The sequence below is a fragment of the Neopelma chrysocephalum genome, unplaced genomic scaffold, assembly GCF_003984885.1.
Source record: "Neopelma chrysocephalum unplaced genomic scaffold, ASM398488v2 Primary Assembly neopelma1_84, whole genome shotgun sequence".
Taxonomy (NCBI): Eukaryota; Metazoa; Chordata; class Aves; order Passeriformes; family Pipridae; genus Neopelma; species Neopelma chrysocephalum.
In genome coordinates this window covers 8,620,502-8,644,007 of record NW_020897746.1, presented here as the reverse complement: position 1 = coordinate 8,644,007, position 23,506 = coordinate 8,620,502, and the positions used below count along the sequence as shown (strand labels likewise).

Sequence of the window (23,506 nt, the reverse complement as noted above, 5' to 3'; positions counted from 1 at the left end):
GTTTAGAAATTATCTCCTTTTCTGCTTTTGGATTGTGCTGTTATGAAAATGCTTAACACGTTTCATAGCTGATGGGTTAAAGTTTATAAGGAAAGCTCAAATAACAATATCATTAAGCATATGATGATTGAATGAAATAAAAAATGCATTTAGCTCTTTCTGACCTAAGTAGGAGGAAAAGATACTTGTAAGTATAAAAGTAAATCTGAGTAAAATGCACCAGGTAACGCAGGCCCATCTGCAGTTGCTTTCACACTTTCTGTCATTATGGTATTTAAAAATAAGCACTTCAAGGGCTTTTCCCAAGGGTAGATAAGTTGTTTTTCTGTCTAAAAGTGCCACTAGACATTTACACAGTTATATTTATATTTGGCAGTTCTCATTCCTCTCCCTCTTTTAATGGATATTTGCATTAAAATAGGACAATTACTGCTCACTTCACCATACCTGTCTCTTTAAAGTGTCTGGTCAGGAAGGATGAGAGCTCTGGCATTTTGCATGATCCTGCACTTGAAATCTTTCCTCTGTGCCATGTGTAATGTGCACATGCCCATGAGAATTGATAGTTCATTCAGAGCAAGTCGGGAATTCAAAAAATAATCAGAAGGTACAATACCAGAAACTGAATCCAGACTATCTGACCTTTTTTTTTCCCCCCCTTAATTTCTTCAGAAAAAGCAGGGAGCTTCCTGCAAGAGACCCAAGTTTTCCAAGGTCATTCTGATACTTGCATTTGATTTAATTCAGCTGCACACAACACGTTCATGCACAAGTGTTTATTGTGAGGGAGATCTCCTGGGGCCACCATCACACCCAGCACCCCTGGGACAGCAACTAACCTGGATAAGGCTTTGTTTCCCACAGTCTTGACAGTGTAGACTTCTGTTTAGGATGAAAATGTCTCATTTAAGCACTCTTTGGTTTCTTTAAAGACCTGGCCACCATGGAAGAACGGATCCTGAAACGCTACTACAAAAAGGTCACGGAGTTTGTGGCAGATATGACCAAAATTTTTGATAACTGCCGTTACTACAATCCCAGTGACTCCCCTTTTTACCAGTGTGCAGAAGTTCTCGAGTCTTTCTTTGTACAGAAACTAAAAGGATTTAAGGCAAGCAGGTAAGTTTGGGTGTTCTCCCCTAAAATCTCCTTTCTAAGCTCACGTTCATACAGGGATTTGCTGCCCCGTGCACTTTCCTGGACAACTTGCTTTTAAAGGGAAATCAATCTATAATCAATTCTATAATAGCCAGCTATCATTTTTTTGGTCAAAATTAAGGTTTAAATATGATTTTGTGGAGGTTACTTTTGTGGAGGTTACTTTGGAATATTTGCTCAAAAGGAGTTGTTACATAGAAATTTGGGCAGCATCAGAAATGTACAAAATTTGAGTGACACTTTAACTCATTCCTGCAGAAAACTTAATAATTTCTGATCAGGACAAATGCTGTGTCTGAGTTCTGATGATGTTCTACTCTGCAGCAAATACTTCTCATGCTAATAAGAGACAATCCTGCTGTGAAGCTTATAATCCAATGGAAGAAATTAAAATACTTCGGTTTTACTCCTTCTCTCATCTTTTTACAACTCACCACCTTTGAAACAGAGGGAATAAGTACAGTTTAAAGTAGTAGATGAAAAATGAACCGAATTCAAAATTTACCTCTCAAAATTAAACTTACCTTTTTTTTTTCTGTAGAAGGGCCACTGTAGAGTATTTCCCTTACACAGACATTCCTTAAAAAACTATGCAGCTCTACCACACATTTTTGTTCCTTGCCTGTCCTACCCAATAGCACATCCATGGGAGTTACATCCCTTGGAAAGCTTCACTTTCTCTCCATTGCTGTGCAAGCTGATTTTCACATGGAATGAGAGTAGGATAGATAAGAAGGGAAGAGTCAAATGAATGAGTCCAGCATTTTTCTTTTCAGTTTAATACCATATTAGTGATTTTTGTCAGGTGGTTTTCAGCCCATGTTTCTGTCACTGTCATAGCTGGTACCCAGCACTTGCACACTGATTTCATTGCTGCATCTTATTTGTTATTGTTTTTCATTTATACCATCCATGTTCTTTCTTTTCTTGCAGATTGTGATATCTTTAGTCTGAACTTTTTAACTGGAATCAGAACTGGATGTTGGGGTCACTTTCTTTTATTGTACAATTCAATGACATTAAACTGCCCTAAAAATCCAGCTCACTTGTCTAAACAGTAACTGTTGTTTTTGTTGCCAGCAGTCACACTGGTGAAAGTAACTGTATTAACACAAATTGTCCCGTTCCTCAAATACTGTATGGAGAAAAATGAAAAATTCATCTTGGAAACCTTGTATTTTATTGTTTAATTTTAAGTCACTAATAAAACTGTGAATGTCAAAGAGGAGTTTTGCTGAACTCTGCTTAGCAAAAATGTGATTTTAACATACCTGTTCAGTTTTTTCTATTAAGTTAATCCAAAGACTTCTTGAATAAATTTAAGCAGAGTAGATCTTATTATAAATATTCACAACTAAAAATGTCTTTTTACTTTCCTTTTGATGGACTACTATTATGTAAATATGTGAGTAAAACTGATGGCAGGCATTTTGGAATATTCCAGAGACACACTGCATTTTCCAAGTACTGAAATATTTGTATTCTGTAGGAGAAAACATGCTTAATATTCAGAGAGAATTATTTTAAGTGTTCTTTTTTCTTTTTTTTTTTTTTTTTTTTGAAGGGGAAAAAACTAAGTGGAAGCAACGTGGTGGTAATTCCTTTATTGTGGTTTACCCTTGGCAACACTTTGTGTTCTCCAAACTGAAGGGTGCTTAATTGTTCACTTTCTTCTGTATTCTGCAGGTCCCATAACAACAAACTGCAGTCTACAGCTTCTTAGAGTTCAGCGTGTTACCAAACACACGAGCAAGGATCTGGTTGTCTGACAATTTTTAATTAAGGAGCCAGATGTTTTTAGTCAGGTTGTCCTGACAAGACTTGATGTAAACTGCGTTTTTATTGGTCACAACAGTCAAATTATATTCTTGGCTTATTTTGTCCAAAGGACAAAGAAATAAAAAAAAATCAGCAGCACCACTTTCTTGTCAAGATCAAATTGTTGTACTATTGTGGCAGAAGCGGGAAAACTTTGTTTTGGTGAAGGAGAGAGAGAAAGAGAGCAAGAAAAAAAGATACAGTAAATGGGGTCACGTTTAACTCCATGGAAATGCCACGTCTGTTCTTCAGTGAAGAAGCTGGTTTAAAGTCCACACAGAAAACTTTGACTGTATTTATTTATTGTTGCAAAAAAGACGCTTTTTTATTGCTGCCCTCATTTGTCAGCTAATTATTTTTTCTTATAAAATCCAGCCCCGGTTCCATGTAATCCATTCTGTATCTTAACATGATTCCTGTAGGTAAAAGTACAAGAAGACCTCTAGATGTCTTTTCTTTCTATGAAAGGAGCTGCTATGTACACATGTGCACACACACAGGACTGGGAATCAACAAGGAGTTTATCATTCATGGTAGATAAAAACAAGCTTGCATAGAAGTTGGGCTGAGTGGTCATGGACTACAGACTCTGTTGCCTTGAATATAACAGTACAATTTGTCATTTACTCTGCACCAGACTGAACTGAGTAAAATCTATTTGAAGGTATCTTGTTTGTAAACATTTGTCAGATTCTAATTTTTTTTTTCTTTTGTATTAAAATTCAAAATATGGATGTATATGAAACAAAATAAATGGAGATCATTGTTCTCCCCACAGCCGGAGGTGTGTTTGAGTGTGCGCTGACACGTGGGCTCCGTGCAGGAGTGCAGGTATTGCAAGGAACAGGGGTGGGAATGGCCAGGGAGGTCGGATCCCACTGCTCCCAAGGTTGTGGATACCAGGGTTCATTCCTAAGCACCTGTTATCCCATTATAATGTCGCTCCAGTGGTGCCAGAATGACTGTAACAGATGGAACAGGGTAAGGAAGTATCTTGTGAAGTGTCCCTGCCCACTGCTGAATTCAGGGGTGTTTGCCAAGTGCTCTGGGAATGTGGAGTACCACGTGTAACTGTATCCCTGGGAGGCGTCCTGGGCTGCCTCCGTGTTTCCTGTGGGATAAACTGGAGTCCAAGAAGATGCAAATTGCAGATGAGGAGGTTTTCTTTCCCATCTCCCCCCTGCAAGTGACTTGCTCATGGTACCTGTCTGTAGTTCCCAGCCCTGGTTTCTCTGCAGCTCCTCGACCACCTTTTGCACTAATTCACAGTCAACTTGTGTTCCACAGTGGTCTGGGATTTACCTGATTCATGGATAAGCTCCTTTTGGGTTTCACCTCACACCTTGCTATGCAAGAACCTCGTCTGTTATTTTTCTTACAAAGGTGTTGCTGCTCACCACCCTTTCTTACACTTCAGCTCAGGTGTTCAGGTTCTTCTGGGGGGATTTTATCTACTAAAAACTCGTGTGTTTTTGTACATACAAATGTTGTCATTTAACCTATATGTGAAAATTACTAATTGTTCAGTGTGGAAACAATAATCCATTTATGCTTCTGAAAGTCAAAGAAGAGTAGTTGCATTTAGGTTATGTTGTCCTTTGAAGTTTTTTTAAAAAATGCTGCATATTGTAAGCATTGTGTTTTAATGCAACAAGGAAAAACCTCCCCGTTCACAGCACTGGGAATATCCTGCATCTCATCCAAACTCCTCAGTATTTCTGGACTATTTATTCATACTTAAATCCATATGACATGGTTTAAACCTTTCCTACCTGTAGGCAATAGATTGCTGTTTTTAACAAATTGTGGCAAACTGAACAGTACTTTTTTGTACCTTATAGGACACATCATCCTAGACAAATAAAGTAATGTGTTTGACATGAATTTGGTGGTGTTTCTAATGAAACATTTGATGATGTTATGGGATATAGGTCTTGGCATTGCCAGATCATATATAATCCATCCATGCAGTTTAATCCTGTTGATTAATTGTCCAACCCAAACCATTGTGATTCCATATGATCTTGTTTTAGTGTGTTCAATTGCCATGGAGTAGGTCAAGGTACTTCTCACAATTTATTAGTGGTGAACTTTTACAGTTAAATGGTGTTATTGGAAATAAATCACTCGTGATTAATCCCCACCTGCCTTAAAGCATAAAGTTCATAAGGTTTGTGGTCTCTGATCAGTTTTCCTCCTCTTTGTATTTTATAAATTATTGCAAGTTGTTTTGAAATGGCCTGTGTTGTAACGTTGTGATAATGTGAACTGTACCAGCCTGATTTTTCTTTCTGTCTCCTCAAATTTGAAGCAATTACCCTCGGTCCTGGTTTAGTTCATGCAGAAGTTAATGGAGGTTTAAAGTAGAGTGAAAAGTTGAGCTGAGCCAAAAGCCTCAAGTAAACCCCAGAGAGACAAGAAGACAACAATATTCCTGTACACCTGGATTTCTGTGTGTCGGCTGCAGAATTCTCCTATTGATCCTGCTGGGGAGAAAACTGTCAACTGTAAGGTACCAAAATTACTGTGGCAGCTGCTGGACTTGAGTTCTGTCTTCTCACTGTGGTTATTGCTGTGAGGGTTTTGGAATAGCGAGTGAAAGACTCTTGACCTAAGAAATCTTTTTTATTGAGTATGTACCTTTAGTATGGGATGAGCCTGGGATCAACAGTCCTGCTCCAGCTCTGTCTGAGCTGGGCTGGGACATGCAGTGGCTTCTTGCTCAGCTGGTGTGGGAACATTTTAAGGAGGGATCTCCCAAGAAAGAATAGAAAGGTAAGAGGACGAAAAAAGGGAACACAGCATAAGTTGTTCTTCGGGCTCCCAGAGCAGCAGCTCTATCCAAGAGTGTTTTGTGTCAGTTATTGGCATGGAACTCGGGCTGAGCACTGCTGTCCTGTGCTTATCCCTTCCCAGGGACAATCACAGTGAGATACACGTTGGGTTTGTACCCACACTTCCCTGGGTTAGGTTACAATAGTGGGAACAGGGCTTGGATGCTGCTCTGGGAGGGGGGATGCCTGGAGGAGTTGCTGGTTAGTCCCTGGACTTCACTGGAAATAGAAACAGAGAAACTTGAGATGCTCATGTAACTCTTCCTCCTCCTTCCTCCTGTCCGTTCCAGTCACTCCAGTGCTCAGATTCGCTGCCAGAACATTCCTGCTGCCAAATCAAAGCCCCCTCAGAGTCTCTCAGGAAAATTCCATCTATCCATGGTGTGCTCCATGCAAAGGCTTTCACAGAGCAGTAAGTGAGACAATGTACTTTTTAGGTAGATCCACACTATGAGTAAATTTCTCAGCCTTTGGGTCCCAAATATGTGATGTTTGCTCTTGGTACTTGGTTCATATCAAGACATGCTTGATGCAGTGTGACCTGTCACCCATCCCTTGCTCTGTGGCTTTTCAGTGACACTAAATGCAGCTGCAGAGATGTGTGACAGGTAGAATGTGCCAGAACTACCTTTGTTTCAAGACAGAAAATGCTTATAGAAACCACTACTTCCTGTTACAGGTCATGTCATACCACTGTATATGTGGGGGTTTTTAAGCTGCACTGCCTTTTTCCATTTCTTAATATAAATATGTATTGTCAAATCCCCAACTTGTCAAACAAGGAGATGCCTTTGTTTGATATAATAACATAAGCTTTTTGGGCCTTCCAGAACCCAGGAGATGGTGAAACCAGAACCTCATGAACATTTTATTAGTTTCTTTTACAGACTTAAGATCTGCAAACACTGACTGGGAACAGCAAACATTTGATTCCCTCTGCAGCCCTTTCACAGGTTCTTCTGTCCCACCACATTAAAGGTACTAAAAGATTGTATCTTTGATTTTAAAAGTAACTTTACTGATGTGCAAGTACAAGCTGGGTGATATTTCTGAAGGGGAATGGCACTCAGGAGGCACTGCCTGTGTAACCAGGCACACACTGTGCAGTCCATGCTCATTCTGCATTCCTTGGAATGAACTTGTGCCATTACTCATGAGCCAAATTGGGCATTTGTGTTGTGCAGTTCTTGATGTGCTTTCAGTTAGTGTGTTCATACACTCAAATAGTTACCCTCCATTCTGTGTGCTTCCTGTGAACACCCAGCTCTGTTTGAGGAATGATGTGATTTTTAGAAGTAGCACAAAAGACACGTTTGAGGAGACCAAAACAATACAAGTGATACTTAGTGCTGTTGGTTTCTCTTGAATCAAATGCATGTGATACTTCAGGCAGAACTGTGTGACATCCTGAGCAGACATAGCTGTGTACAGATCAAACGTGTTCAAGGTGAGAGGTTCTAAAGTGCAGTTGCTGAGCACTGAGGATGAAGCCTCCAGAACTGTACATTTACTACAGATTATTAGGAGTGCACTGCAGCAGGGGAGGCTACAATAACCTGGGGCTCTGAAAAAGCTGGAGCAAATCCATGACCAGTTAACATTCCCTAGCCTGACTTCTGTGCTAAACCCCCCCAGAGGTGCCTGCTGAAGGCATTCCGTGTTTGCTGAAGCACAAAGCAGTGTCCGATCGCAGCCGGTGCCTGGCATGAGGTGCCCTGGCCTGGTGTGCCCTGGGGGGTGACTCCCACTGCTCCCCGTGTCCTGGATGGAGCCACCGAACCCTACGGACACTTGGAACGCGCCGCCTGCACTTTGTGATCCCTTTTCCTGTTGAACCTCCTCACGTAGCTGCTGCTGCTCCCGATCCAGCCGTCGCCCGGCCGGAGCCGCCCGCGCAGGGCCGGCAGCAGCTCCGCCGGCAGCTCCCGGCGCTTGTGGAAGATCCTCCCCATCACGATGTACCTGCTCCCTGCAAAGCAAACGAGGCTGCTGGGCCACAGGGAACGTGGGATCACTCCCTGCGCTCCGAGGGGGGCGGGAACAGGTGGGAAGTTGTGCCCTTTGGAAACATCCTGAACGTACAACGGCACCCGGAGCTCCCCTGGGACCTGTGGGTGGTTGTTGCACAGACATCATGATTTACTGCTGGGGCAAATACTGGTGTTTGATAAACTTGCATTTAGAAGGAAAACTGGACTAAGGACAAAGACATCAGCTTAAGCTCCTGCTTAAACTGCTTTGGCAATCCTGAAAACTTGCAGTTGTTTTGGAACTGGATAAAGCTAAGAAAGGACTATGCTGATACCTGACTTCTTCCAGCTTCTCTTCTGGAAGTTTCAAGAAACTGGGATGGAAAAAGCCCTTCACTTTGAGGAAATGCTTTTTTTCCAGATTTTCACAACAACCCAGGGTAAGCCTATTAAACTAGGGCAGACTAAGACGGCGCTGCATGCAGAGGAATAGCAGAATGGATTTAGCTGGAATTATTTACCAAGTTTAAAGTCTGGACAGGGTTTACTGCAGTTCAAAGTATCCACAAGTAGGATGTGAACTCGGAAGAAGGCGGCATCGGGAATGACGTACAGGCGACTCATCTTGTACAATCCATCACTGTTCACCAGGAGTGTAATCCAGTGGACTCCATTCCCCAGGCTTTCCATGTTATAAACAATTCCATTCACTGCTGTTTTAAGGGAGAGAGGGAGGAAAAAAAGCAAGGATCAGATTGTATATATGGTGGCAGCTCAGGGAATGTGTGAAGGCTCTTATTTAAAATGCTCAAAGGAAGTGTCAGCAGAAATCCTTGGATTCTGTGGGCAGTGGGAGTTGCTTCAAGTCACCTTTGGTGAGGTCATTGCCTGAGTTTCTGCTGCCTTACTAACCTTGTGCTTTACAGGCCTGAGATGTTTCTTAGTGACGTTTATAGAATGTTCCAAACGACAGGGATGGGTTTAGTACCATTTTCTATCCCAACACATAAAAAGTGGACGTGTTTATCTAACAAAGTCAAATGGTCAAAAGTAAAACTTCCCATTGAAGTACAAAGGTGGGGTAATGAAACTTCCCACCTCAGTACAAAGGTGAGCTGGAAATGAAACACTTGGGTATTTGAAATAAAAGGCACCAAGCAGGCGTGTTGTGTGTTCAGACAATCACTTCATGCTGTGCTCCCAGGTCCTGGTTCTGACAAGTGCTGAGCTGACTCCAGGAATGGGAAAACAGCACCATGTCGGGTGGGAAAGGCAAAGGGGGCTGTTACAGCTGGTGTTACACCTGCCTTGGTGGGGAGAGCTCTGATTCAGCACTGGAAATGTAAAGAAATGGGAAGCTCTCTGATCACTGCAATGGAACCTTGGCTCAGCTGTTGCTCAGACTTTTTCCTACCTGTCTTTTCAATTGGAGAGAAGAGTGAGGCTGCTGTTGGTTAAAGGCTACAGCACACGCTGTAAAGCCCCCGTTGCACAGGAATGCGTGAGAGTGGTAAAAACCAAAACAGGCAGCATTTGTAGAAAGCACTTCCTGACTTCTCCATTTAGAGAAAACAGATGTCTCCTAACGTGTTTATGTTCTACAAATGGAAACATCTGTTACCACTGGGGTTGTATTTTCCTTATCTCTTAAAATACTGTGAGAAAAAGTTGGTATCTGTTTCACAACTTCGTGAGCACAAGGCAGGATTTCAGTCAGAAAATGCTTGTCCTTAAACAGTCCCTACAGAAATGCCAGCTTGTTTCCTGCCATCTTTAGTTACATCAGTGTGGACACAAGGACTAAAGACATTGAATCCTAAGGAACTTCTGGAAGAATCCTCTCTAGAGAGAGGATCACAGTTTTAGTTCTGTTTGGTTCACCATTATATTTTCATTTCAAACTTCAGCCCCCAAAATCAAAGTCGCTCCAAGTAGTAGGAGGTAAGTAACCCAGCTACAATGTTTAATCTGAGAGTATCTAAAACAATTGGTCCTTTCAGTTCCATTGACCAGTCCCAAGGACACTTTTCCTGCCAGGAGTGGGAAGTAGAGGGAACAGAAAAAAAAGATCAATACTAGCCCAAGGTAGGGAAAGCGCAACGTAAGTACATTTATAAAGAGCTGTGATGGGGACTCTTAGTGTACTTGGTAATTATTTAACACACTTATGGTATTTTTTAACAGTATTTTGGAAGTGCAGCAGGTGAACAGCAGGGCCTGTGCTCTGTCTGTGTGGGTTGGAGAGGACACAACCTACCGAATTCACTGGCACAAAAGGCCTCCACTTCATCCCGCTCTCCCCTGCACTGGGCCAGACACTCCTTGTCCTTGTCACCATCTGGAACGGGAACACACACTGAGGGACAGAAATGGGCCTTTGGGGATATTTCATCCCAGTTACACCACCCAGCCTTTGGAATTTCTGGGTACCCCTGTCCAGAGCAGCCTGTCCTTACCTTTCCTCAGCACTCCCAGGGGGTCGGGTGGGCCGGGGGACCAGCGGTTGGTGACCCAGGAGGGTTTGGGGATCCTCGTGACGGGATCGGGGTGTTTGTAGGGGATTGTCTGGCCCGGGCGGTTGAAGTGCAGCGTGTTGGGATCACCTGACTCCACTGAGTCAGGGGGAGGATGAGCTCCCCATGTGAGTGTCCCCTGTTGCTGGGAGGCTGTGCCGTGGTGGGAGCGGGACACGCTGTTGGCAGCGCCGGCTCGGCGCCGATCCGTGTGCTTCCTGTTGGCCTGGCTGGAGTCGGGGGAGCTGGGAAAAGGCCCCTCAGCCGGGCTCTCCAGAGGCTGCCAGAGGTGTTTCCTCAGCCCTGTGCTGTTCTCCAGGGAAGGTTTGGTGCGTTTCTTCTTGTCCCACAGCAGGGAGGTGATTTCAGGAGGCTTTGGCGGCTGCAGGTGGGTGGGAGGCAGGAGCCAGTGTTCCCTGGAATTCCCACTGGCACTGCTGGTGCCACGGGCTGGCAACTTCACCTGCCCAGGTGCAGCAGCTGCTGAACTAAAAGCATCTTTGCTGAGGGCCTGGCCAGCTTTCTCAGCATAGGGCAGGGATCCTACATCAAAAGGAGAGAGAAAATCAGCACTTTCAGTTTTTTATTCTATGTTCTTCTCAATGGGAGGAGTTGAGGTTCTAGCCCATACGTCCCTCAACAATATATAATATAACTGATATACTAATAACTGATGAATATATAACTGATAAATAGCTGAACAGATGAAATACAGTAGAGCAGCTCATTGCTCTGTACTCAGACGTGGCAGGCCCAGCGCAGGGAATGCAGCTGTGTGAGCAGAACGGGAGGTTTGCATTTTTACTTTATTATTGTTGCAAATTAAAAACAAACCCTTTTCTCAAACCCCTGAGTCTCCAGGGAGCATCTGAGGAAACAAGGTTCACGTTGCCATTTGGGATGCTTGTTTAAAAGACCATGACAGCAGAACTATTTGGTTTTCCCATCCATGGGATGCCTTATTGACAGTGTCATCCGGACTTTTCAGCAGCTTTGGGCTGTGGACATTACTGGAAAGATCTTTATCCACAGTTTTGGATTTCTAACTGGTAATTAGGTTATTGCTGCCGAGAAACAGTTATTTCAAGGCTTTTCTTAATTTGAGAGGACAAGGGTTGAGAAAGAGAGGAAGTGTCTGGGAATACAGTGAGAAATGACTTACTGACACTGTTCACACAAGCTGGGCGGTCACCTATGCTTTTGTTTATACCTTCACCTCAATCACTTGGACCTCAAAAAGCAAAATGGCCTTCTGTTTAGCCTGGGAAGAGAGAAATTTCCCCTTGCAGTCCATTTTTCCTGTTCCTTTAGCCCCTCAGTGCATGCCCTGAGTGAGCCAGCAGAGTTTTCACACAGCTCACCCCCACACAGCCGCCGTCGGGGTGTTCGTGGCTGTGGTTACTCTGTGTAGGAGGCTGATCCCAATCCCTGTGTGAAAAGAGAGGTTTGACATCCACACATGAACAACGTCCTGGTTTATCTCCTCTGACTGACTCAACTGCTGACCTTGCCACTTCTCCCCCTTTGCTCTCACCAGCTGCTGTCATGGGAAAGATTCCCTGATATTCGGGCTGGCCACACGTAAAGTCAAAAGAATGTCCATGGAGAGCGGGGTGGAAGGAGTCCAAGCTGAAGGGAGCAGCAGGGAAGGGTGTTTTGGAGATGGTTCAATATGAGCTGTGCACTCTGAACAGGTGTTTCACACTTGGGTGTGTAAGAACACTCTCCTGCCAGTTCATCACGCTCTCTCAGTCACGGAGTGGAACAAGAAATAGTTCATTTTTCTCTACTCAATCCGTTCAGGACCTTGAGGTTCCTCCTCCTGTACCAGCATATTCCTGTCTGGCTGTTGCAGCATAAGACATATGACTGCAACGTAACCAATTCCCAATGGAACAGATGTAAATCTTATTTATTTTCTGTCAGTGAGGTACTAAACTCCAAATAAATCAGTTCAGGACAGCCTGCTGCAGGCACACATGGCAGCACAGAGCTGCAGTCAGTCAGAAACCTGGTATTTACAGGTGTAGGGGACTAAAAGAGGTTATAAAAAGTTATAAAAATCCCAGATGCAGAAGCAAGTCAAACCTCACCTGCCACTGAGAGCTCATGGCACCAGCTCCCTGTCTGCTCCTGCCAGGTGCTCTCAGTTCCTCCAAATCTGACAAATCAAATATTGCAATTTGCATTCCCATCCCACAAACAGGTTGAAATGTTTCTTTCCCGAGCCCTTACATATGACTTGCTGAAAAGGCTACAGCCTGGAGGGCAAGGATTTGCAGGAATGTCTTCAGCCTCCCCTGATTCCAAAGGCAAAGCTGCCCCAGTCCCGCTCCGAATGCAACGGACTTACCGGAGGATGATCTAATGGCAAAGCAGAGGAGCCAGAACACTTGGGTTGTCATTTTGAAGTATTTTTCCAGACTCAAAATGAACTGGAGTCTTTTATGCCCTTCCCCCGTTTCATGCTAATGAGAGGCAGCCTTAGGGGAAACGGGAATCACTCACTGGACAACCCACTGGAGCAAGACCAAGCTGCTGCCGTCCCTCCACCACCCCTGCCCAGGAGGGATGTGCTCCAGCACCTCTTCCCATCGGGAATAACTCTGTGCTGCTGCTGGCCCCTGTGTGCCGGGAATGATATGTTTTTAGCAACAGATTTTTTTATTTGGGGGACAGTCTTGCCTCTTATGGCACTTTGTAGAGAAAAAACATACAGAACAGGTCAGGGTTTATTGGATATGGAGAATTCATATTGGAATTGGAAGGTGCTGGAACAGCCTCGCTGCATCTGTGAAGGATGTGCACTGCAGTGGAACATATTTGGGGATTTCTGGCCACCTCCACTTACACAGCTGGTAATCTCCTCTTTCAGTTTAAGGAACCAGTTCCAGTGATTCTCTCCAGACTGAAAAACGCAGTAGAGACTGTCCGGCCCAAGGCAAAGCTCTGCTGATCCGACACAGCTTTATTTTGAAATCTCTCTTTGCTAACAAGAAGAACTCTGCAAGTTTTCACACACCAAGCCAGTCCTGATTTGGATTACTGAATTAAGGGGGCTTATTTCTGTGACCTTATTGCCACACAACATTTCCATTGTGACAGTGTCTCTCACCAGCTGCTCCCGGGTGTTGTGGAAGTTTGTGAACTCGCTCAAGGTGCAACAAACAACTTATAAACCCCATAAAGGCTCCTGGAATCCATCCCCGACAGAAAATCCACCCCTTAGCAGTGCCTGGGGCAGGGATGGTTGTCCAGTTTAAGCAGTCTGTTTTGTCCTGCCTTAATTAAGCAGTTCAATAAGATTCTTAAGAGCTCAGGGCTTTACCTCGAGCAGCAATGGCTGAAGATACAGAAAATTAACTAAAATAATGTGCAAAATAAACGACATTTTAACACAGTGAGTTACATTTCTACCGCAGCGCTTATTAATCCTTATTTTCCTCTGTTACTTTTGCCATTTTAAGGTCAGAAGTATCCTAAGAGAGCTAGTGCGGGAATAGGAATGTAAACTAAGGATGAGGGAGAGGAGAGCTCCTGCATCCCTGTTGTACCTCGTGTCCTGCTCGTACCTGCAGCGACTGAGAGAAGCAGGAGCGTGAGCACTTGTATGGATGGAGGGACCTGTGAGCATCCCACAGCCCCGTGCTCCAGGGATTTTCCTGCTGAATTAGGCGGTGCTGTAACTCAGCCCTTACTGTGCCTGTGTCGGTGCCGAGTTCCTCCAGCCTCTTTACCTGGACAGGACCCCCATTAGAAGGAGTGGCGTTTGGAGTATTCCCACCATTCCAGCAGCTCCAGTGACGCTTGGAGCATTCCACCGTTCCAGGGCGCCCGAGCAGTGAACGTGGGAAAGCTTTTCCAGCGGGGCTGAGGAAAACAGGGACCCGCAGCGCCGGGGCCACATCCCGGCAGGGACGGGGGAGGCAGCGGCACCCCGGCGGGACGGAGGCGGCTGCAGGAAGAGCGGGATGGGGCTCCGGGGGCGGTAAAAGAGTCGGAAGGTCCCGGGTGGGCGATGGACCCGCCGCGGTGATACAAAACAATCGCGGCCCGACCCAGATGGGACTCGAACCCACAATCCCCAGCTCCGGAGGCTGATGCCTTATCCATTAGGCCACTGGGTCACCCGCCGGAGCCTGCGCGCGCCGCCCAGTAAGAGCCCCGCCCGGCGCCGCTGGCCCCGCCCCCCGTGGGCCCCGCCGCTCTCCCGCCCCGCCCTTCTCGCACGCCATTGGCCGCGGTGCCCTCGAGGCCCCGCCCCCGAGCCACCGCCCGGGCCTCAGAGCCCGTTCGAGCCTTCGGCGGGAGCGCGTCAGCCTCGTTACCCTTGTCCCGAAACTCTTCCCCTCACGGGCTCCCGACGTTCAGTTTCCTGACACTGTCCTGTCCCGGCCGTGGTTCCTGTGTTGTGGCTGTTGCCTGCATCCCGTGCCGGCGGTCTTCTCTACTACTACTCGGCCTTCTCTACTCAGGGACCCTTCTCCCCTCACAGCTCTCACCCCTCACAGCTCAGTCTCCCCTCACAGCCCTTTTTCTCACCTCACACCCTCTGCAGCCCCATTACCTCAGTCCCACCTTGACCTCTCTCCGGCCTCCCTCCGCCTCTCCATGGCTTGGCTATGCCGGTAACAGCCCTTGGAGCTGGGACACCTCCCTCACGCCCCACACCGCCTGCAGCACCTCACACAGCCCCCTCAGTGTCTCAGGCACTCCCAGCTCTCTCCCTGCCCTCAACACCCATCCCTGTGCCCAGGTTTCACTGCGCCGGACCCTGCACTGCCAGCGATCCATGACCCAGTGGGATTCCTTCATGCCGACCATCCGATCCTTCAGGAGAGCAGGTGTTTTACCTCGATTTCTATTTTTGAACTGCTTTTTTTTCTGTCAAAATATCTCCCTATCTGTTTAAATATGTCCCTTTCTGAGTAACATGCTCTCTCCTTTCTTGACTCCCTGCTCTTACATAACTCTTTTTTGTGAGTTTCTTTAGAAAACTCAGAAGTGTAAGGCCCAAAACCAAAACGCTGTGTCAGGTGTCACTGGTAATTCCCCACTCCTCTGCATAAATCCTCCACTGTGTGCACCTACAGACCAGTATAAAGTGGTTTAATGTAATGGTTTAGCACACAGACGTATCAATGTACATCCTTGACACTTCTCTATCTGAGCTGTACTTTATAGGTATATTGAGATGTTGGCGTTGCTGTCAGAGTCGGGTTTTTTCCCGGGTTTTATGATTTGAATTACATCCTCTGTGAAACAGGGTATTCTTTTGTATTCCATCCCTCATGAGCAGGCCAAACCCATGGGAAACAATCCCAGACCTGTTTCTTTTCAGGCCATGCCACAAGGGCAGGAATCCTTTCGTTATTCCATATGATTTAGTTTTATCTGCCCTGATGGATGTGGAATTGCCATCAGCTGCAGCCTTACACCTAAATTTCTATGCGCTGTGCTTCCAGGAGACACAGGGGGTCATGGAATCATGGAATCACAGAGTGGGTTGAGAGGGGACCTAAGGGGATCCAAGTCCACGTCCTGCCATGGGCAGGGACACCTTCCACTAGCCCAGGTTGCTCCAACCTGGCCTTGGACACTCCCAGGGATGGGGCAGCCACAGCTTCTCTGGGCAACCTGCGCCAGCGTCTCCCCACCCTCACAGGGAAGAATTCCTTCCCAATATCCCATCTAACCCTGGCCTCTGGCAGTGGGAAGCCATTCCCCCTCATCCTGCCACTCCATGCCCTTGTCTCAGGAGCAGCCTGTGGTGCCTGTCGGTCACTGAGGCAGGACGTGGGCCGTGCGCGAGGCAGTGGGTGTTTCTGCCCCAAACCCTTTCAGGGGTACAAACACGCCCCGTCTCCGCCCCGGTCCCGCCGGGCCGGGCCCCGGCACTACAACTCCCGGCGTGCCCTGCGCCCTCACGCCGCGGCACCGGGGCGTGTGACCACGTGACATCCGGCCGGGCCCGCCCCGTCCACGCGAGGCGAGCTGCTTTCAAACCGGCCAATCAGAGCGCTGCTTTGGCTCGAACTGGCCAATGGCGGCGCGCGGCCGCGGGAAATTTAAACGCCGCGTGGGGCGACCGGGGCAGTGCCAGAGGCGTGCGGCTCAGGCAGCGGGACCGGCGGCACCGCGGGACAGGTGCGGGCCTGGGCTGGACACAGGGACACGGGTGTGGGCCGGGGGGTCGCGGGCCGTGCGCTGCTCTGTCAGGAAGAGCCGTGCTCTGCCGGCAATCCCTGCCGGGGCTCCCTCCGGAGCTTCTCGTGTCTCCGCTATGCTGACAGAGCTGGTGTGTCCTGCTGTATCCCTGTGCAGGCTGTTGCTCCGGCGGGGTTGTGGCCGCAGTGGATCAGGTCGGGGCTGGCCGACGGACAGGGGTTTGCCTCGTTACCCGTGTAGCCGTTGCTGTTTGCTGCTGGCTGCACCGGCATAGCGAACGCCCCTGTGCTCGCTGTGCTCCCTGTGCTCGCCCGAACGCTCGCTGTTCTCTCCCAGAAGGTTCCGGGTGGGACTGGGTGGGATCCTGTGCGGCACGAGTCCGTGACACAGCGAAAAAAGCGTTCAAATAGCATTTAAAAGTGTGTGCGCTCTCTGCGGGAAGGAAGATCTATCTTGCTCCTAAAAATAACGACTCTGATATTTGTGGTTGAAAGTGTCTTAACAATGTGAGTGTGTCTTCTGCTTTTGTGTTGATGCTAAAGCTTTACTGTAACATCGGGTTGTTTAAAGAGGCTGTTGTCCAAGTCAGAGGCTGTTATTGTATCTAATGCAAACAAGCGCCTCTCATTCTCGAGTATTGATCCAAATTTTTAATTTACTTTCGTGGAGTAAACTTGCTGTTTATTTGCTCTGTTTTCAGGCTTGTCTTTATCTGCCCCTCTCAAAAATCTAGCAAGCAAGATGTCTTCTAATGAGAATGCCAATACACCAGCTCGACTGAACAGGTTCAAGAACAAAGGAAAGGACAGTACAGTGAGTATTTTGGTGCAATTAGTGCTTTAGCCAGCCATCACCTCTTTAAACATGAATTGCAAAAGTCAAGAACTTACTCAATGTGTGTCTTCCAGGAAATGAGAAGGCGGCGTATTGAAGTCAATGTGGAGCTGAGGAAAGCTAAGAAAGACGACCAGATGCTTAAAAGAAGAAATGTGAGCACTTTACCAGACGATGCGACTTCTCCCCTTCAGGAGAACAAGGGCAATCAGGTAAGCAGGGACTTGGACACACTTGGAGTCTTTCAATATGAGCTCCTGCAGCCAGGCCAGTGTGAATCCCTTCTTGGAGGGGACAGCACTACTACATGTGTACTAACTACTGAAGTGTCTGTACTACCAACTCTGATGGAAAGCACTCTTAAATACAACTGGTTGAAGCTACACTTTAAGCTCAGTGTAACCGGTGTGAAGCACTTGATTAAGAAAGCTTTCAGTGGTTCAGATAACTGCAGGTAAAGCTGTAGCTAACGGGGTTTTGGAGTATCACATGGTGGTGATAATAAGCAAAGTGGTTGTAAACTGGGGCACGTTCGTGCTATTGTGTAAAAGCCCTCTGGTTGGGAATACACATTTCTCTCCCAACAAAGCATTCATTTTTTTATTTTATTATTATTTTATTGTACAGGTTTTGGCACACTGGTCAGTTGAAGAAATAGTCAAAGGAGTTAATAGTAATAATATGGAGCTGCAGCTACAGGCTACTCAAGCTGCCAGGTAAGCAGTTAAGAGGGACCTAACTCAGCTGTGCAAGCCAGTAACTAGGCAAGGGGAGAGCACTGACTAAGTGGCTGCATATGCATATTCCACCTTAGAATACTGTGAACTGTAAGATGACTGGGGTTTGAAGTATACCAAGTTTCTTTTCTCTTTCCAGATCTAAAATATCCTTCAGCAAGCTTGTATATTGCTGGAGTGCTGCTTCTGGCAGTCATTAACCTCTGCTGAGAAACCTTCAGCAATTCAGATGTATTATGACTCTTGCAGGTCTGCTTTATTTCAGTCTGAACAGAACCTCTCAAGTAGTAAAGACATGCCAAATTCTATGTTAGCAGAGGCTTAGGAAGCTGGTGTTCAGCTTGTCTGGATTTCTCCTTTATGCTGTGTTGTGTTGCCTTCTCTGAATGTTAAGACACTGCTAAACTTTTTTTTTTAAATGTGCTTCTTTTAAGACTGTTTTGCTAGCAGAGATCTGAACAACAAGGTAAAATAATGCTTTCTGTTTGCCTTCCTCCCTAGGAAACTCCTCTCAAGAGAGAAGCAGCCCCCAATAGACAACATAATTCGGGCTGGTTTGATTCCCAAGTTCGTGTCCTTCCTGGGCAGAGCCGAGTGCAGCCCCATCCAGTTTGAGTCAGCCTGGGCACTCACCAACATCGCCTCCGGCACCTCGGAGCAAACCAAGGCAGTGGTGGATGGAGGGGCCATTCCAGCCTTCATTTCCCTGCTGGCCTCCCCCCACACCCACATCAGTGAGCAGGCTGTGTGGGCACTGGGGAACATTGCAGGTATGTCCATGTGCTGCACAGCTCTGATTCATCACCCCTGCTGAGCTGCCTGGGAGCTCTGTCCCAGTGGCGTTCAAGTAATGACATGCTCTGCTCTTCAGAGCAACTCTTTGTCTTCAGACCTGGTGTGAGGTGGCTCATGCAATGCCTGACAAACCTGTGGGTGGTATTGTGGGCATTGCTTCCAGATTTCAGCCCAAGTTTGAGAGATCTTTAAACGTGCTACAACACAAACCTTTTTCGTGTCTCTCGCTTAATGTTTTTGTGATTTATCAATGAGCTGTGCTCTGTGTGTTGACTGGAAGGGGGAAGGGAGGAAGCAGGTGACTCATAATTGTGTATGTAATGGCCAATATTCCTTGCTTTGAAACAGCTGCTTGCTGGTGGGGAAAGTATTTATATCCTTAAGTTTCTCGTGCTCCTTTCAGGATTACTTGATCTGCCAGCGTTGGATCCATTCTTCAAAAACATAGTCAAAATAAATAATGTAGTTAAATATTGTATTCACTGTATTGTGGTCCACCAGCTGTGCCTTACAGGCAACAGTGAATCCTCACACAGAGAAAATGAGCTTGATTAAAAGCCACATTTGATTGGAGTTTTCTTAAAACTTGTCCTTAAAGCTTTAAACTCAATTGTGAAATATTTTTTATACCTTGCAATACTGACCTTTCAGTCAAACTGACATTCCATCAGCTTTATACTGTAGCAGTTAATCATGCAACAGATGATTATAACGCATTTCAAGTCCCATATTGTGGGGGAAGCTCTGATCTAGTGGTAGGGCTGAGGTATGTTTCCAAATAACTAAACAGACTTACATGTTTATGAACTCCTAAGAAAAGATCTATAGAAAACATTACCTCTTCTTCCTACAGAAAAAAATTAAGCTCAGTGGCTTGATTAGAAAAACACATGCTTGTCATGTGATTTAACCATGGCAGCAGTCCCTTTGTCCTCTTATTTCTTCTAGCCTTTCTGAAGCAGGAGAAGAACTAATCCTCTAACACATAATGATTGTGTGCACATGTCCCTCTGTTCTGGTCTTCACTTGGCTGTTTTTCTTATTTTCCCAGGGGATGGCTCTGCCTACAGAGATCTGGTTATTAAATACGGTGCAATTGAGCCGCTGCTGAGTCTCCTCGCTGTTCCTGACCTCTCCTCCCTGGCTGTAAGTGTGCACTGGGATTCACATTACAATGACTAAGTGAGCAAAAGCAAATGAAACCATTTCTAACCCTTTATTTCAACCCCTGCAGTCGGGATATCTGCGCAACGTTACCTGGACCCTCTCAAACCTGTGTCGCAACAAGAACCCTGCCCCTCCCATCGAAGCCATCCAGCAGATCCTGCCCACCCTGGTCCGCCTCCTGCACCACGACGACCCTGAGGTGCTGGCAGACACCTGCTGGGCCATTTCCTACCTGACAGACGGTTCCAATGACAGGATAGAAGTTGTTGTGAAAACCGGGTTGGTGCCACAACTTGTGAGACTCCTGGGGTGTAGTGAACTGCCAATAATGGTAAGTTATTGGATGTGCAGGTTGCTGTTGCTTGATTTGAATCGTGGATAAAACAAGTAGCGTCCACATAACTGAATGGTTCCTTTCATACATAAGTCAGATCCTTGTTCTAGGTTTTGTGTGGGTGAGACTTGAGTTCTGCCTTACACAGAGCCTGCTCCACACAAGGCAGACAGCTTTGTGGTGGTGACTATCAAGCTGCTTTCTGTAATCATGGATTTAACTCACAACCCAGCACAGCAGTCAGCATTCTTTAAAGCTTGCCTTTAAACTGCTGTTACAAATCCAACTTCTAGGGACAGTGTTTACAAGTGGGCTCTGTGCACACTGTAATTACAGTATAATAAAGCTGCATTAGTACTTAGCAGGTAGTTTTCCTGAGCTCTGTCCTGGGTGGTTGTTTGCAGATTGGCCTTGGAAGGTGTGCAGTCTTAGCATCCTTAATGTCTACCTGTGTAATGCTAACTAGGAACCTGAAACTCCTTGTACAGAGCATATCATCTGTTAACTGGGAAGGTTAGAGTGGATGGGCAAGAAGTGTGGCTGTATCTGGTATAATATAATCTGGTTTTTGATCCATTTTCCTAAGTAATACATTCCTCTTTGTTTCAGACTCCTTCATTAAGAGCCATAGGAAATATTGTCACTGGTACTGATGAGCAGACACAGCTTGTTATTGACTCAGGAGCACTTGCTGTCTTTCCAAGTCTCCTTTCCCACCATAAAAACAACATTCAGAAAGAAGCAGCCTGGACCATGTCCAACATCACCGCAGGGCGTCAGGATCAGATCCAGCGAGTGGTGGACCACGGCCTGGTGCCTTATCTCATTGGCATTCTGAGGAAGGTAAGCAAAACCTATATTTGCCATTTTTAGGCTTTTCCTCTTACTACTGTCTGTGTTCAAACACTCTGCTTTTACCTCTGCAGGGGGATTTCAAGTCTCAGAAGGAAGCAGTGTGGGCTGTGACGAACTACACAAGCGGTGGGACAATTGACCAGATTGTGTATCTTGTTCAGGCTGGTGTTCTTGAACCACTACTCAATCTTCTCACAACTAAGGACAGCAAAACTGTGCTGGTTATCCTGGATGCTGTTTCCAATATCTTCCTGGTATGTGGGTGCAGTATGCTTGATTGTTGTCCAAGCTGTTGCTATTGGCTCTCCAGTAGTGCTGCCATACATCCTTCCCGAGGTGATTCCACGCTTTTCTCTCACAGGCTGCTGAGAAGATTAATGAGACTGAGAAGCTTTGCCTCATGATTGAGGAGTGTGGGGGTCTAGACAAAATTGAAGCTCTTCAGTCACATGAAAATGAACAAGTGTACAGAGCCTCATCCACCATCATTGAGAAATATTTCTCAGCAGAAGTAAGTGGCTGCTGAGGGGTTTTTTTTCCACTTTCATTTTCTATTCTGGCACTGACTACTAGGTTAAAATGCTACTGCTATTTCAACACTCTCTTCTTTTCCTTCTAGGAGGAGGAAGACCAGAATGTTGTACCAGAGTCTACTGCTGACAGCTACACTTTCCAAATCCAGGGCAACACCCCCAATTCTTTCAACTTCTAGATCTTGTAGATACTGCAGCCACCTACAAGTGGTTTAGCACAGAAATGACTGCCACCTCTTTGTCTTAATAATTCCTCTTGTTTTTACTGCCTTTTCTGTGTCCTGTAGCACTTTATCCAACTGAAACATACTTGAACAGTTCAAACTATATATGTCTGTGAATTCCTAACTGTAAATGTCCTTCTCTGAGGTCTGCTTGTAAATACTTCCTCTTTCTGTCCTTGTCAGGGGTAAGAATGCAAGTGAGCAATGCAGGCCTGTCACAGAGCACGAGCCATCCACCACTCTGCAGGCCTCTAACCTTCTACCTGACCTGTTGCTGTACAACACACAACAGGCTTTTAAAGAGGATTTACTTGAAGTTCAATAAAGTGTTATCAGTACATCCAATTCAGCTGTGTCACTTGCTCTTTCAAAGGCTGATTGTGATAGGGTAAGTAAAATTAGTCAGAAGTAGATAATGGCATGAATTATCTGTCATGTCATGAATTATCAAGTCTAAACTGTGGGAGATTCAATGCTGAAGATGGTGGGTTTAGAACAGCTCGGGCACCCCAAGCTCTGACTTTTGCAAACAGCTGCCTTCTATTACTGCAGGACCACGGAATTGCTGCTTCTCTCCAGATATTTCCTATAGAAATCTGACTCATCTTACCCTGTTCATAACTGAGCTAAATTAGCTTCTGCCTTTTGGAGAAATATTTAAAGACTAGAAGTGCTACTTAACTGCAGGTAATAGTGTGGAGGAGGGGTAAGTACAGCAGTTAACCAATTGTACAGATGTTCAGGATAGAGCTTAGGAGGGGCTTTGAAGCTGTTTCCTGCTCTAGAGGGCAAAAATTATGGTCTTTTCTTGGAATTTGTTGTCCCTTCATTTTTAAAATCATTACTCACAAGAACCCATTCTCTCTCTAGAGGTGGTTGTGTAGGGTGGGTGAGTGGAGAGGAAGAACTGTAGTTCTGTTTTCCAGCTTTTTGGTAAAACTTGGATTGAGCTATTTACCTGGAATCTCCCAGGAGTCAAATGCATTAGAATAACAGTATTGTCTGAGCTCTCTGAGCTTTTTTAGCTCCAATGATGGTGCAGGAGAGGACAGAGTTGAGGGGTAGATGTTTTATAGCCATGACTTAATTGGACCATAGCCTGTAAATTTATTAATAAAAGGTAGGGGGGGGAAAACCTAATATGTAGGCATTTCTCCCAGAATTCCCATTGGCTTTGCTTCTGCCTTGATGCAGGAGGGGAATAAAAACCCCAAACACAAAACAAAAACCCCTTTTATTCTCCTAAATCGACCTGATGAAAGAATCTGGTTTTGTCTTATGCATTAGTCACCTGTTGAGTGCTTCCAAGTCTGTTTTGAAGTGCACAAGCATAGAAAAGTGGATCTGGGTGTAACTCTTTGGCAATCCATGTAGGATCAGATGTGCTTCATGAAGAATTCATTCCTGTGTACTGCTAACAAAGATTTCTTTTGAGTTACTGTGGATGGTGTCACTCCTGCTTTCATTAGTGTGGGGCAGATCCATCCTCTCCCACAACTTGCTCCCTGTCCCACACTTGCTGGCAAATGGTTCCCTCCCCAACTGGAGGCTGGTGATGACATCTGG

General features: G+C 45.9%; 3 protein-coding genes and 1 non-coding gene across 25 annotated transcripts in view; 2 read left to right on the top strand and 2 right to left on the bottom strand.

The window, feature by feature from the left end:
• Nucleotides 1-13,638, top strand: part of BPTF (bromodomain PHD finger transcription factor) — a 62,010-nt gene extending 48,372 nt beyond the window's left edge. For 12 of the 19 annotated variants that reach the window (XM_027691977.1, XM_027691994.1, XM_027691989.1 and 9 more), the window contains 2 exons: nt 933-1,119; nt 2,845-3,753. In XM_027691977.1, the coding sequence (XP_027547778.1) occupies nt 933-1,119; nt 2,845-2,881 (224 nt within the window). In that variant the 3' untranslated portion in view covers nt 2,882-3,753. The other 7 variants (XM_027691981.1, XM_027691990.1, XR_003535637.1 and 4 more) reach the window with 6 other exon arrangements.
• On the bottom strand, nt 6,962-13,156 carry CUNH17orf58 (chromosome unknown C17orf58 homolog). Its single transcript, XM_027692019.1, has 5 exons — nt 12,647-13,156; nt 10,237-10,836; nt 10,038-10,118; nt 8,302-8,493; nt 6,962-7,779 (listed from the first exon to the last, which is right to left on the bottom strand). The coding sequence occupies exons 1-5, from the start codon at nt 12,696-12,698 to the stop codon at nt 7,592-7,594; spliced, it is 1,113 nt and encodes a 370-aa protein (XP_027547820.1). The 5' UTR covers nt 12,699-13,156; the 3' UTR covers nt 6,962-7,591.
• Nucleotides 13,639-14,347: 709 nt separating the features above from the next.
• TRNAR-CCG lies at nt 14,348-14,420 on the bottom strand. The gene has a single exon. It is a non-coding gene; the product is annotated as a tRNA-Arg (tRNA).
• A 181-nt stretch (nt 14,421-14,601) lies between these two features.
• On the top strand, nt 14,602-22,285 carry KPNA2 (karyopherin subunit alpha 2). Of its 4 annotated transcripts, none has more exons than XM_027692014.1 (11): nt 14,602-15,137; nt 17,162-17,274; nt 17,370-17,507; nt 17,923-18,011; nt 18,534-18,802; nt 19,879-19,973; nt 20,062-20,325; nt 20,938-21,171; nt 21,255-21,437; nt 21,545-21,694; nt 21,803-22,285. In XM_027692014.1, exons 1-11 carry the CDS (start codon nt 15,086-15,088, stop codon nt 21,893-21,895), a joined length of 1,680 nt encoding a protein of 559 aa, XP_027547815.1. In that variant the 5' UTR covers nt 14,602-15,085; the 3' UTR covers nt 21,896-22,285. The 4 variants fall into 4 exon arrangements, with proteins under 4 accessions (XP_027547815.1, XP_027547818.1, XP_027547816.1 ...); XM_027692017.1 differs by lacking the exon at nt 14,602-15,137 and adding an exon at nt 16,308-16,440; XM_027692015.1 differs by lacking the exon at nt 14,602-15,137 and adding an exon at nt 16,728-16,838.
• The last annotated feature ends 1,221 nt before the right edge of the window (nt 22,286-23,506 follow it).

What these genes read in the sequence shown, in the direction of transcription:
- CUNH17orf58 (XM_027692019.1), bottom strand. Translation starts at nt 12,698, where the DNA reads ATGACAACCCAAGTGTTCTGGCTCCTCTGCTTTGCCATTAGATCATCC. An exon ending in CCTGGGAGTGCTGAGGAAAG is followed by an intron (nt 10,119 to 10,236) that starts GTAAGGACAGGC and finishes TTCCCGTTCCAG; the next exon opens with ATGGTGACAAGGACAAGGAG. An exon ending in CTTTTGTGCCAGTGAATTCG is followed by an intron (nt 8,494 to 10,037) that starts GTAGGTTGTGTC and finishes CCCTTAAAACAG; the next exon opens with CAGTGAATGGAATTGTTTAT.
- KPNA2 (XM_027692014.1), top strand. Translation starts at nt 15,086, where the DNA reads ATGACCCAGTGGGATTCCTTCATGCCGACCATCCGATCCTTCAGGAGA. An exon ending in AGGAGAACAAGGGCAATCAG is followed by an intron (nt 17,508 to 17,922) that starts GTAAGCAGGGAC and finishes TTTATTGTACAG; the next exon opens with GTTTTGGCACACTGGTCAGT. An exon ending in AGAAATATTTCTCAGCAGAA is followed by an intron (nt 21,695 to 21,802) that starts GTAAGTGGCTGC and finishes TTTTCCTTCTAG; the next exon opens with GAGGAGGAAGACCAGAATGT.